Source organism: Necator americanus, chromosome II (genome assembly GCF_031761385.1).
Source record: "Necator americanus strain Aroian chromosome II, whole genome shotgun sequence".
Taxonomy (NCBI): domain Eukaryota; kingdom Metazoa; phylum Nematoda; class Chromadorea; order Rhabditida; family Ancylostomatidae; genus Necator; species Necator americanus.
The window spans coordinates 21,849,194-21,862,260 of NC_087372.1; the positions used below are offsets into that span (position 1 = coordinate 21,849,194).

Genomic DNA, 13,067 nt, shown 5'->3' on the forward strand with positions numbered 1-13,067 from the left:
TCGATATAGAATGAATTATAGAGTGTTGGAAGCTTGCAAGAATTCGCTTGGAATAAACCATCTGCAACATCCGAAACCTGTTGAATTCCTTCAAAGCTAATTTTCAGTTCTGTTACTGTTTTACATAAGTGCAAACGTCCTGCCTCATTTGTGCCTTTGTGTCATATTGTTCAAATCAACTGGGAGTCGGCAAAGTTACTTCTAAATAAAAGATAACTATGTAGTTTCGTTGTGTTTATTGTAGTTTAGCCATTAGTAAATTGGGGAAAGCCAGTGGCAACTAAACATAGATCCGGATAGGAGGTTTTTACTTTGAGAGAAGCAGCGTTGCACTCAAGAAAATCAAGAAAAATCAAAACTAAGCATAACATAGTGTCAGAAAGTCCATCATGATTGTTGGGAGGTTTGTTGTGATGTCTGCTGCGACTGAGGTGACGGTGATGGCTCCCGAATAGTTCGACCTGCTGGCTGCGTGATCGGAAACAGAGGCAGCATGAATGGTGATAGATTTTTGCAAGCCTAAAATAACATATAATTCGTCTGTCTGTGTTGGCAAAGAGGCGAACCTGGACTCTGGGATACTTCGCATTCGGACGGCGACCGCGCGGGACTCGGCTCGCAGCGAGTAAGCTGTCGATGGAAAATGCACCGCAGTCTTTCGTCTACATTTCCAAAGATGTTTTATTTTCTGCAGATTCTGCTACAATAATTATCTCCTTCCTACTCACCTTGGTTGTTTCTTGTCCGTCTTCTTTTGCAGAAATTTGTTCAGTAGTTCCTCCGTTTTTTATGCTTTCTTTTTTTCTCCACTTTGCCCTCCTATTTTGAAACCATACCTGCAAAGGTGTCCACGTTCGTGTTTCGTATCTGCGATGTTCACTACGAAATGTCCAGAAAGTGAGTTTTCAATCAGATTTAGCAAGAGAAGCGCAGCATCAAAATATTAGAACGTTAGAAGGAGGACATAGGAAATATCATTCCTCCTCCCTTTTAAGAAAGTATACCCCTGAATTGTAAGAAGTAAGGGAGATGCCCAGAAGAATACTACCGCCCACAGTCAGAAGTAGTCAACTACATTTTTATCTACATATATTATTTGTAAAATCGAATAATTGGCTTCAGAACCTCGAGAGTAGACACGAATACAATACTGGCAGACTAGGCAGACGTAAGAAGAGTGGACTTGGAGAGTGAAATTTACTAGTTACCCACTCAGGAAAGTATTCACTAAGGATGTCAATTTCACTGAGGTATTTTGCCGTATTGTATATCGAAAAAGAGGGTCGAATAGTGTCTTCGTATTTTCTAATCAGCAGTAAGTCGGCTACTAAACTACTAAAATGCGTGGACGTAATACGAACTTCAGTTGGTGAATAGTGCAAATTCGAAGATGGCACAAGGCAGACCGATGTAAGCACTATTTTTGATTGAGTTCTTTTACTTCTGTAACAGATTTCCTAATAATTCCTGTAACAGATTTTGACACTCTCAGTCCCTGCCGAACGTCATATCTCACCTGTTAGTATCTAACGTTAAAGGTAAAGTTTTTAGGAAGAACAGTTTTGTTACGGAAAATGCACACAGAGAAAGTCTTATGTATATATGTATTGAGTGTCCATAAAAAAGAACATTTGAGCAGAGAGAGAGAACCGATGAACAGTCTGTTATTTTATAACTATTTAAAGATTTTGTAATTTTCTTGCTAAAGACATCAGTGATATATTTGCAGAATATTCATATTTGATTTAACGCTTATAATTCTTCGAAACAGCTACAATCTGGAAACATTACCCGAAACATTGGTTTTTCTTCCAAAAACTAACATAGAATGAAGAACTTATGCGAAATGACGTGGACTAACGACTGCAATGGGGACAAATTTCCTGTGTCAGATCACGTAAACTATTAGCAACTATTAAAATGGACAGGAAAGTGCACATGCGGAGGTCTACATTTAAACGATACGGATTCAGCTATCACGGCTATGAAACTATCCAGAGGTTCCCATCTACTGCTTGAACAAATCGCGTGAAATTATTTAGCAGTGTTCGTGCGCGGTTAACCGCGGTGATTCCATTTTCATACGCTATCTCACCTGTCCCAGAGACAGAGACTGACTCAGTGCTCTTTGGCGCCTCGCACCAATTAAACACCTTCAATTAATTAGGTCCCGTGTTCCTGCTCTCTGGGATTTTGTTAAACACACACGTGACAGAATAAATCCTTTATTATATAGCACCAGTCTGAAAGTTCACTCCTTGTTCGAAGCCGGATTTCAGAGTTTTTGTGCGGCTCGCTTCGCTTTTATTCAGTTATCAGTGAAATTCAAAGGGGGACATTTTCTTCAAAGTTCTGCTACAGAACTAAAATCGGAATTTTTGACCCCACCTTTACTCGTCCTTTTGTCAGGATATATATATATATATATATATATATATATATATATATATATATATATAGCTGCTTCGTCAAAAAGTAACTGAGCTCCAAGCTGCTTCTTCAAAAAGTAACATGAGTAATGTTTGACTTCTTTAACTAACAACTGCATTCGTAGCGTTCTACGTTCGCCTCCGTACGTCTACTCCTCTGTTCGTCACACTCATAATGCTTGCTAGACTATTCTTCTAAAATTAGATGCATGCATGCAGACAACTGCTTAAATGAAAATTTAAAAATAAAAAAATTAAATAAAGGCTACCAGTTTTCCTGCAAAGTCAAGTTTAAATATTGTTTAAATGTAGTAGTGACCCTTTTAACTGGTAGCCCCTATTTAATTTTGTTATTTTTTAAATTTTCATTTAAGCAGTTGTCTGCATGCACGCATCTAATTTTAGAAGAATAGTCTAGCAAGCATTATGAGTGTGACGAACAGAGGAGTAGACATACGGAGGCGAACGTAGAACGCTACGAATGCAGTTGTTAGTTAAAGAAGTCAAACATTACTCATGTTACTTTTTGAAGAAGCAGCTTGGAGTTATTGGGCACGCACATAATCCCATAATTGATTTGGTTCTGGTGCCGTAACACCTGTCACATTTCATTGCACCCCTTAGATGTACTTTTCCACAGTTTTCACGCCGTGCAACACGTCTAACCTTTTGCCTGCTCTGAGCACCAATTCTGCTTTCAATTCCTTCCATTTATGCAATAGTTTGAGTTTCTCTTTTCTTGGTTGAGGCTAAACTTCGTTTTAACCTCTTTTTGACACAAAATGAAAAGGAATGGAATATGCAGAGCGAAATGTCCATTTCTTCTTGTAAGAAACATCCCTGGGTTCCATTCGGAACCACATATTTGACAGAAAGAAATTTAGTGAATTAAGTTTAATTCGATAGCCAGATGGCCTCTCCAAAGCACGATGATTCATCGGCACGATACTCAGTCCCATAACACAAACACCATGATAAACGATTTAGTTGAACATCGACGACAACTTGATTCTGACAACTTGGATTCAAACTACTGACTTAGCTTGTACTGCTACTTTGCTAAATTTGCAGCACAGTCACGAGCGTCTAGATACAGATGTTTTTTTATTCAGCAGGGAAGACTATGACTGTTTTACCTATTTTTTTTCCTGAGCGGAAAAGCCATTCTCAAATTAGTGCGTTCTGCTGATCTTCAGTAGACGAGCAAAAAAAATGGAGTTGATGTTTCATAGCTGCAGATTTCGTCTACCGCCTATCACTAGAGGCAAGAACAAAAATTTGCATTAAACTACCAACTCTCCCTTACCAACTAACTCAACTTCAACTTCAACTACTTAACTCGTCGACCTTTCCATGCACATAAATAATTTCGACGTACTAAGACACAATACAGGTAGGAGTTTCTGATGTTGCTTTTATTGTGACACGAAAGCTAACGACGGAGAAAGAAATAATAAGAAAGAATAAGAAAGAAACAAAGAATGTGATCTATTATAAACTACAATAATTTAAGTGTTGGTATTTACATATTTAGTGAGTTAAGTCAATTAAAGCAAAATGAAGCCAGAATAAAACACAAGAAACTGCAACGTATGCTGGCAAGATCAAAACATGTTCTTTGGCCATTTAAGAGCACTGATTCAATAGTAAATCGAATCTGTCGAAACGCATTGACGAGAACTCGTTTTTCTACAATCATGGAAGAACTTGCTGTACTACTACACTATTATTTTGAACAAAGCACATGTTTTTAGAGTGGTCTCACAGTGGGTACCACTTATTTATCTTTTTGTACCAGAAAGTTTACCGGTTAAGAGGCCAACGACATCCATATCTTCCGCAGTGCCGTCAGTCTTATTCCAATGTTGGGTCATTTGCAGCTTTCGATTGAGCCAGTCAGCGTTAGAGCATGCGCTTACTTAGCACTTTACAAAAGTAGAATCCTTTCTAGTAATGGGCTCAAATCAAAAAAAAAAAAAAAAAAAAACTACAACCCTTAGTTTGATATACGAGACAGAAGTGGTGTTTCTCCTGTTTTCTTTCAGATCCATTTCGGATTAACTTTATGAAGCAGCCAAACTTTCTTTCCTAGCAGCTTTGAATCTGTTTCCAAAGTATTAGGCACAACACAATTCTTTTCAGCTCTCAGAACATTTTTCCTTACAATTCTGCACTTATTCAGCGAAAAAACCTAAACAGGAGTAAACTGTTCGTTCTTCTGAGTAGCGGAAGAGCCGATAGAGGGACTGAATTATTTTTCCGGATATCTTGGGATCTGCGGCAATGAATTTGGACGGGCTTATCGCGCAGTTTGTCACTTTGAACGACTTCGCTGCACCAGTAGTTTGCGGAACCGATTAGTTTCTCTTGCTAAAACAACAAGCTCACACGGAAGACCCATTTCTTTGGTCGTTTCGTTTAAAACCCATGAGAAGGAAAAACGTTGAGGGTTCAAAGTCTTTTTTCCCTTGTGCACTCCTTTTTATACTCATCTACCCAAACTTTTCAGCAGCAATAAACACTTTACGGCATTAATGCGGGTACAATAGCTAAATCTCTCTACAGCTACCTTATGATGGATTAGCACTTATGTGGCAAGACATGGGTTCATTGGTCCAAAAATGATAGACAAACGCCGAAGCTTCACGAGCGAAGTCCCAACGGAAGTTTGCGTCGGCTCGGATACGGTAGGATATTCTCGTGAAGTTTTGCCAGCTCCAGAATCTATCACTGTTTTGACGTCTCCGCCTAATTCGTGCGGTCCGGAGAGATTTCCAGCAATAAGCGCAGATAAACGCTCCCCTGAGGCCTGCTGCCTATTATATTTGCAAGACGAAGAAGTAAACTTATGGTGTATGGTAGCGCAGCGATGAAAAGGAGACTCCTATGCGCCTAGAGCAGTACTATACTAAAAAAATACCATTCACTTCTAAAGACAAATATTATTTGGAATTACCTGCACTCTGCTCTCTAGTAGATCCAACCTGAGTGCCAGCGCCTCTCGCATGAATACATCAGGATAGTGACTCGCCTGGAAATCGTCTCTTAAATGTAGTTCTATGTCTCACACTGGGTTTGAAAAGTCATGAATAGTTACGAATTTTCAAGCGTGAATTTCTTCGTGGCAGGGTCCGTGAGAAACACCACATAACTGTGGTTACGGCCTGAGGTATAGAAGTAATGCGATTTTTTTTTTGCAGGAAGAACTGAGTACACTTTGGAAATGCTCAATTCGGAACTTATCATCAAACGGTTACGGTTAACTTATTATCAACAAATGCAATTATTTAGTTACTGCAAAGATGAAGTTAAAAAATTCCTAAAATTATACTAATTTTTTCTACGAGGCAGAAAACGAAGATCGACATTTCTTCTACAAAAAAAACATAAATTGTAAAACCGAACATGACTCGAGTCACTGTGAGTGTGCTGAATGTACATATGCACCACATAATATTGTTTGTCTATAATTAGTACGCGCACTACCTGAAAAGAAAAACTACTGAGATTTGTTCGACAAAAACATGTTATTAGAGGACTTTTTCCGTTCGTTCAAAAAATGAACTGCTCAAGATTGCAACAAACAGATGCTATTCCGTTTTATCTACAGAGTAGATGTGAATCCTCAAACGATACTTCAGATTTCTTTCAAAAGTTGAACCTGCAGCAGCGTTTCGAGTCTCAACAAACGCAAGTAATGGTAGCAAAGCATCTGACCTCAAAAGCACTTTCGAGTTCCTCAAGCTGCCACCCAGAAAAGTTGGTGCGAGTGCGTCGTCTTTTCGCAGTTGCTGCCTCGCAAGGAGAGGGTTCTACAACAAAGTCGCCTATTGCTTTGGCTTATTCTAACAAAAGCTTTGAAAAAGTTCGTTTCTATATGGGAATTTCAATGATCTCACCTTGGGTAGTGAAAGCTACTGCTTCGGGAGTTGTAGTTGAACTCCTGGAAGAACCGCTTCCCCCTTCTGCAGGTTCTGGACGAATTACAAGCGCTTAAAATAGCAGAAAGGCTGGACTGTAATACTCCAAACACACATGGTATGAACAGTTAGTAGAAATTACATTGAAAAATCGCATGAACTGAGATGGGTGAGAAAGAAGAAAAAACTTTTTAGTTGTTAATCTCAAAGATTTCCACTTATTTATTACTACTATTTACATATTTGCAACGTACTGTTGAACGGTGAGCCGGTTGTGTTGAACTGCTTGTGCCAGTAGTCATTCCAGACATCTTGCACGGTTATGTTAGAGAACATGAGACGCCTTTGTTATTTTCTAAGGACTCAGAGCTCGGAATTAACAGAATAAAGTATTTCTCTAAGAGAATCCGGCAAAAGCAGGCAAGTAGATTACCGTAATACCTGCCAACTGATGAGAACCAGTGTAAGTAGGAAGAATTATTTTTAAGCTTGTGAGCCGGATGAAGCAGACCAATAAGAGTCGGCGAAATGGGCGTGGTCACGTAGAATAAACAAGCAATTAACATGCTAATAGGGACGGATTTGTCCTCGGGAGACGCATCTATCACTCGACGATGCTTGCGCAACACCACGGACTCAATCATAAGCGAAGCTACAGATGCACAGTTGTATGTTGTATGATTTCCGGAAAAAGGAACACTGAGAGGGAGAGGCGGATAATGCCAGAATAACAGTTTACTTATCGAGAGCGACCTCTGCAATGAAAAAAAAAAGAAACAATACATTTCGCAGGACTAAGATTGGGTGAACGTCGCCCTTCATGAGATCAGCGAAAAAACCAGTCTTTGAAAAACCAAGTAAGACTTCAAATAAAGGCACGTTTACAACATCATCCAAAGCTAATTAGCTAATTTCACCTTGTATTTTTGCTTCCGCCGAATTCTCTTTTGAACTCAATAATGTTCAATCAAATAAAGTAGAAAAGTGGAAACAATTGTTGGAACTAAGAAGATTAAGTAAAATCAAATCTAAACTATTACACACACATTTGCACAAACCAAAGCAGTTCTCCGTGAGTCATATTGTGGAATTACGCTGGATGATTTTGCTTTCTTGTGATGTCTCCCAATCGTAATGAATAATCGAATTACTTTTGAAACAAAGATGGAGGCTTTGTTTAATTTGAAGCTGGGTCGAGCATTCTTGCACAATTATGCTCAAGACATATTTCAATTTCCTGGATGCTTCCCAATTTTCCGTACCCGCGAAATTATTTAAATGAGGCTGAAATTGAATACATACCCCGCGCAAACGAAATGTGAAAACGCCGGTACATATATTTCACATCCCCAAGAAAATGAGGCTTTCGATTTATTTCTGCCCCATAATTTCATGTCGACTCACACTTGAGCGAATCCGAAAAGCAGCGAGATAGAGTAACTCCGCACATTCGTGATGCGATCTTTTCTCTCATCGCCTCATGGAGGGACCATTCTATCGACTCTTCGGTCTAATCCCTTTGGGTCCGCTGTTCATGGTTTCGCGCACTCGACGATGACTCGACTTGTCAGTACGTGCATTCTAATGCGCATCGATTACGATCTGTTAACAAGACTTGTCAGTATCGGATGGAATTGTCGTCATCACAATGAGATGACCAGTCTTGCACAAGATTCCTTACAAGGACTATTCATGTATTTAAGAGAGACTTTGCATAGACACAAAGAATCGTTCTAATAGATCGAGAGAAATAAAAACGTATCGAGAGCCTGAAGCCAGAAAGCTAATCAAAGCTTAGATGGAACTCGTGCCCAAAAATAGTCGTGTTGTTGGAACATCTCTGCATTTCACGAAAACTAAAGTCAAAAATTGGAAAGATGAGATGCAGAGTTACATAAGGAACAAGTCGATCAGGGATTCCCCTCTTCTCCCCTCATGAATGATGACTGTATTTCGAGAAACAGTAAGATACGGCTTCGCTTGGTGAACACTACCTATGGCAATTCATAATCTCGCAGGAAATACGGAGAATACAACGTTCCAAGTCAATTCAAAAACTATGTCATAATGAAACAGAACTGGCCAAATGAAAGTTAATTCATGTGGACAATTGCGTGTTAAACTATCCAGTACTTGTATCCTCATAGTAGGACATAATCAGATCAATATTAACCTTTTTAGCGGTGCTCTTTCGCGAATCTTGAAAGTTTAGTCCTGCGCTGATGTCGAGTAACAAGAAGGTGCTTTATCAACAACATCCCAACTACCTTTTTTAAACAAAAAACATGTTTGCGATCTTGTCCTAATGTAATTCTTATTCCTGATCGAAGAAGTACTTGCCATCATTTTTGGAATACGACATCCCTCAAATGTACCGCAAAGAAACGCTTGCAAGGACTGTAACTAACTTTCCAAAATCACTGAACGCCCGCCGAATCCGTTTCTTCATTCTGGATAGTTACTTAAGGTCAATGTAGAGCTTAGTTGCATGTTTACTGGTTATTTATTGTCGATGCTGAATAGCTGACTTGGGCAGCAAGTGATTCGAACAAATACGCGCAACTTGCCACCCAGCGCAATCGCTTTCCATCGATAGAAGCTCGACGTCCCTGCGACTTCCAGGAACTGCCTAGCCCAATCTCCACATTTTTATGTTGTTAACAATTTTCGAATATTTTCTTCCAATTTATGTCGAGTATAAATGTGGATAAAGTAATACAAGGAACTTACCAGCATATTTATTTTGAGGTCAGTTTCTTCAAAATCAAGTGATTTCTTAATCTTTTAATCTCTAGGGATAGCCATTTTATTTTCAAGTTTCTGAGCAAGCCACATCAGAAGCAGAAATACAATGCCCGAACATTCTTTAGACCAATCAGCTGCTGTAATACGTTAAATTTAAACATTTTTGATGAATCGAAAGCTAATTATTTACAACCAATAACCAGGCTGGCCAAAATATGAGCCTTAGAGGAAAGCTGTTCACATTTTCACGTGAAAACTTATCCACTGCTTCCATGTATTACTCCAGAAGTAAAGTTACGGATTTACTGAGAAGACTGCAGAGGATTTTATGTTCGGAGGATTTTAAGAGCGCTGATCCCGAATGTGATGTTTGATTCGCAAAGTACTTTGTATAGTTATACCATACTCGCTAATCTGCACACTGCATACTGTGCCCTTCAGAATTCGTTTAAACCCTACTTTCAGAACCATTTCATCGTTAAGAATTTTCCTGTCTTAACTGGCGGGCTGGTAGCACGTGGTTGCCTGTGTCGTTGCCGAAGCGTGTCGTCCTCGAACACAGTTTTGCGCAACCTTCTTGATCTACACACAGCAAGAGCTCACACAATCCATCCATCTGCCACTGTCTAACCTGCGAGACTTTTAGTCTCGCGTGAACTGCCCCACGCCAAGTGACAGTGTACATCAGATTCACATTTTCCAAGTAATCCTGCACAGATGGTCTGAAAACTCACAACGGAAATTGTCACCAAACAATACATACTGCAATCTTACTGTAATATTGCTTCGTCGATGGTGTCGGTGGACAGTCATACTCGCGACCACTGTCAGATTCAAAGAGTGTCTCACAATAAACTTGAAGCATGGGCAAGTTTCCCCTGCTCCCGTTTGGCATTAAATAATAAACGTGAATGTTGTCAATATATAAAACGTTACAACACAAAGAGAGGAGCGATTTCTGAACGACACTGAGATACAATAACCAAACTGGCTTCTCAGAAGTACTCACTATTTCAACTTGCTCGTTTCAAGCTAAAAAGCAAATGTGTACACAGCCTGCGCCTACGTGTTCATCCTGGTCCTGTAGCGGATTCACGCTGCCAAGCGATACAAGGTCAGCGTCATCGTTCGATTCACGAACGAGTGTCTGCATATGCAATGACTTGTAGAGCTAGCTGGATCATCAAGTCCAGTGTTTTCATCCCCAAACAAATATGGTGTCAGTTTACGGACTTTGGAGGGATGAAAAGCTTTACTGGCACTAGAACGGTCTCGATCCGTCGATCGGTCGTGCAGACACAGCAAACCCCTTACCGACTGCACATCAACTGCTGTCGTAATGACTCTGAATCATGGATAACCTGAACTTCGTTTTGAAATTCCGAAGGTCGAAAGTCGGAACAAAAGAAGCCAAAAAAGTAACAATTATTATTATTGAGGCTAAGTGTAAGCGGTGTAGAAAGTGTAAGGCTAGAACTCTTTCAATGCGAAAAAATGTATTAACAGTTGTGTGCTAAACGTATATCTGGTCTTTGTCAAATGAACCTACTCAGCCATGCAAAAAAAAAGAACTTTAAAAAGTAGCACAAATATGTAGATGGGAACAGATAAACCTCCATATGACCACTGAAACCACCACTGCTGAAGCATCCGTAATTCACTTCATCAAATCCGTCAGTCGTCGTCGTCGAAATGCGGTTACAGGACTCGTCTCGATCGAAATGTTTCACGATAATAGCTAACGAGACGCCTGAGTATAGAATGTGTACCAAGAAATATAACGTCACTGAAGTTATTTTGTTTTTCTTTTTCTCTGATACCATTCTTCATTTCCCTTGATGATATCGAAGAGTTTCGGCTCCTCTTCCTGAAGAGGGTTCCATTGGGACGACAGTGACTAGGTTGCCTAGGTCGAAGTTATATGATGAAGAGTGGATTCCCTAACCAGGAGTTGATCCAACAGATACACAGCAGCACACTTCTAACAGTGTTTGAGATAATTACACGAAGTTCCTATTGGTTCAGCTTGAGCACATTACTTATTTAGTTCACGAATGTGTTCCCATATTCTGCCCAGAGTCTCCCATCAATTTTAGAATTGCTTTTGCAAATTATTCTAGGTCATCTCTGCAGAGCAGCGAGGAGGTACATATATGATATCTGGTTGTTTAAAATGAAATTACAATGGTACTTACAGGGGTCTGAAAAACATGTAAGTATCAGCTGTAAAGCATAGCAACTGCCCTACAATATTCTGGAGGACCATCACTGGACAAGTTCATCTGGTTCCGGTTAGTCTTTGTACTAGACCTTTTTGATTTCCGTCATTATGCTCTTAGCAAAGCGTAAGTAATAGTTGATGTGCATCACAGCCCTTGCTGGCAGCCTGAACAACCCGTCTTTCCAGGCTACCATATGCTCCTTTGGGGTCAGATGATCACCATTCATTGTTATTATGTTGAACGAAAAAAACCCATGAACACTTTGCCGCGCCATTGTTCCGCGGCCAAGCGAGCTCACGATTACCTTGTCGATTTCTTCCAGAGCATGATGATGCTGACTTCTACGAAGGGAGTTCGAACCACCACATTTCTACTTCTTAGTAATCAGATTACAGATTTCCAGTCCGATCGACGAGCGGAAAACAACCCTTGTACACCCACACACGCATACATGAACATGCCTGCACCCACACGCAGCTCGCCCTCGGAGAAACAGTATTTTTGATTTGCGTTTAGCCGTTTGTCCGTCATTTGAACCTGTCACGTAGCATCATGACTAATTGGTTGTTCTATTCGCTGAAGTAATGTCTTACATTTATCTTTGGAAGTATCATTTCTCACAGAAATACTTCACTTATGTAATACTCCACTTATCAACATGATTAGAACATCCTCGTATATTCCTGCTTTTCCTTGCGGAGGACAACATTTCTGAAATGCAATTTTATCATCGAGTTTGTAATGAAAATAGCTTCAAGATGTCACAGCACCTCATTCGAAATTTCTGGTCACCATAAACTCCTAGTTGCCACGGTACACACAAATTCCGAGTGTTAGCAGTGCGAGGTTCGTTTGCAAAAACCACTGATTAAGACTGTTGTTTGTATGGTTAAGAGCCAACGCTTCGATTTCCTCGAAAAACACATTCCGTCTTCAGTTCCACGCATTTACTCAAAAACTCGTAAATGGCCTCATTCCCTAAGTCGGTCATCTTCAACAACCTTCAGACTCCGGTAGAATCTCCTGGATTTCCTTTCTAAAGACCACGAATCGTAGGAGAGAAGAAAAAGGAGGGGTTAGCTGCATCACACATAACGCCTTGTTCAATTACTCAAATTCTTCAAATCATGCCTAAGAGGATGAACAATGCCACGAATTAACCACATTGCAAAAAAAAGTCCAATTTTCCAACTGCACGCCGCAATAGAAAAATGATTTATAGCCACCAAAAAGCTGCATCACAGCGGAACAAATTAACATCTTAAATCGGTCAAAGAGACGCACATGTGAAGGGATGATCCTTGAAGACGTGGAAAGAAGCATACTAAGAGACTCAAGACCACAATGATGAAAAATGAATGAGATCCACGCTCAAACACTGGCCCATTTTTGGAACCTGGCAGTTCCAACATGCTTCACTTTTGAAAGCCATGATTAGGTCGAGCGAGCAGCAAATATTGGGTTGTTGGGAAAGTAATTGGGATTTTAGAAAATAAATTTTTTAAACGCTTGCTTCGAAAGATTTTTGCCATTATTATTTGTTTTTATTTGATATATATTACAAGTATGTTTTTGTACTTCTTTAAAAAAAACTGCGCAACTTTCATTTCCATTTGTATCTTCAGGATCAATTTTTGGAGTGTCAGGAGGAGCATTTTCCTTTTTTCCATTTTCCTTTTTCACTTCCGTAGTGGTAAAAAAGCACCTGATGTTTTCCATGATATATGTTAAACATATGGTGTCAATGCCCT

At 39.8% G+C, this 13,067-nt stretch overlaps 1 protein-coding gene across 3 annotated transcripts; it reads right to left on the bottom strand.

Moving 5' to 3' along the window:
* Nucleotides 1-387: 387 nt before the first annotated feature.
* On the bottom strand, nucleotides 388-6,685 carry RB195_018979 (uncharacterized protein; the record flags this gene model as incomplete). 3 transcript variants are annotated; one of them, XM_064186623.1, is made up of 8 exons in its annotated part: nucleotides 388-519; nucleotides 567-662; nucleotides 729-836; nucleotides 5,386-5,460; nucleotides 5,835-5,915; nucleotides 6,147-6,241; nucleotides 6,329-6,421; nucleotides 6,604-6,685. In XM_064186623.1, 8 exons carry the CDS (start codon nucleotides 6,683-6,685, stop codon nucleotides 388-390), a joined length of 762 nt encoding a protein of 253 aa, XP_064042505.1. The 3 variants fall into 3 exon arrangements, with proteins under 3 accessions (XP_064042505.1, XP_064042506.1, XP_064042504.1); XM_064186625.1 differs by having other exon boundaries at nucleotides 5,386-5,473; nucleotides 5,830-5,915; XM_064186624.1 differs by lacking the exon at nucleotides 5,835-5,915.
* Nucleotides 6,686-13,067: the final 6,382 nt, after the last annotated feature.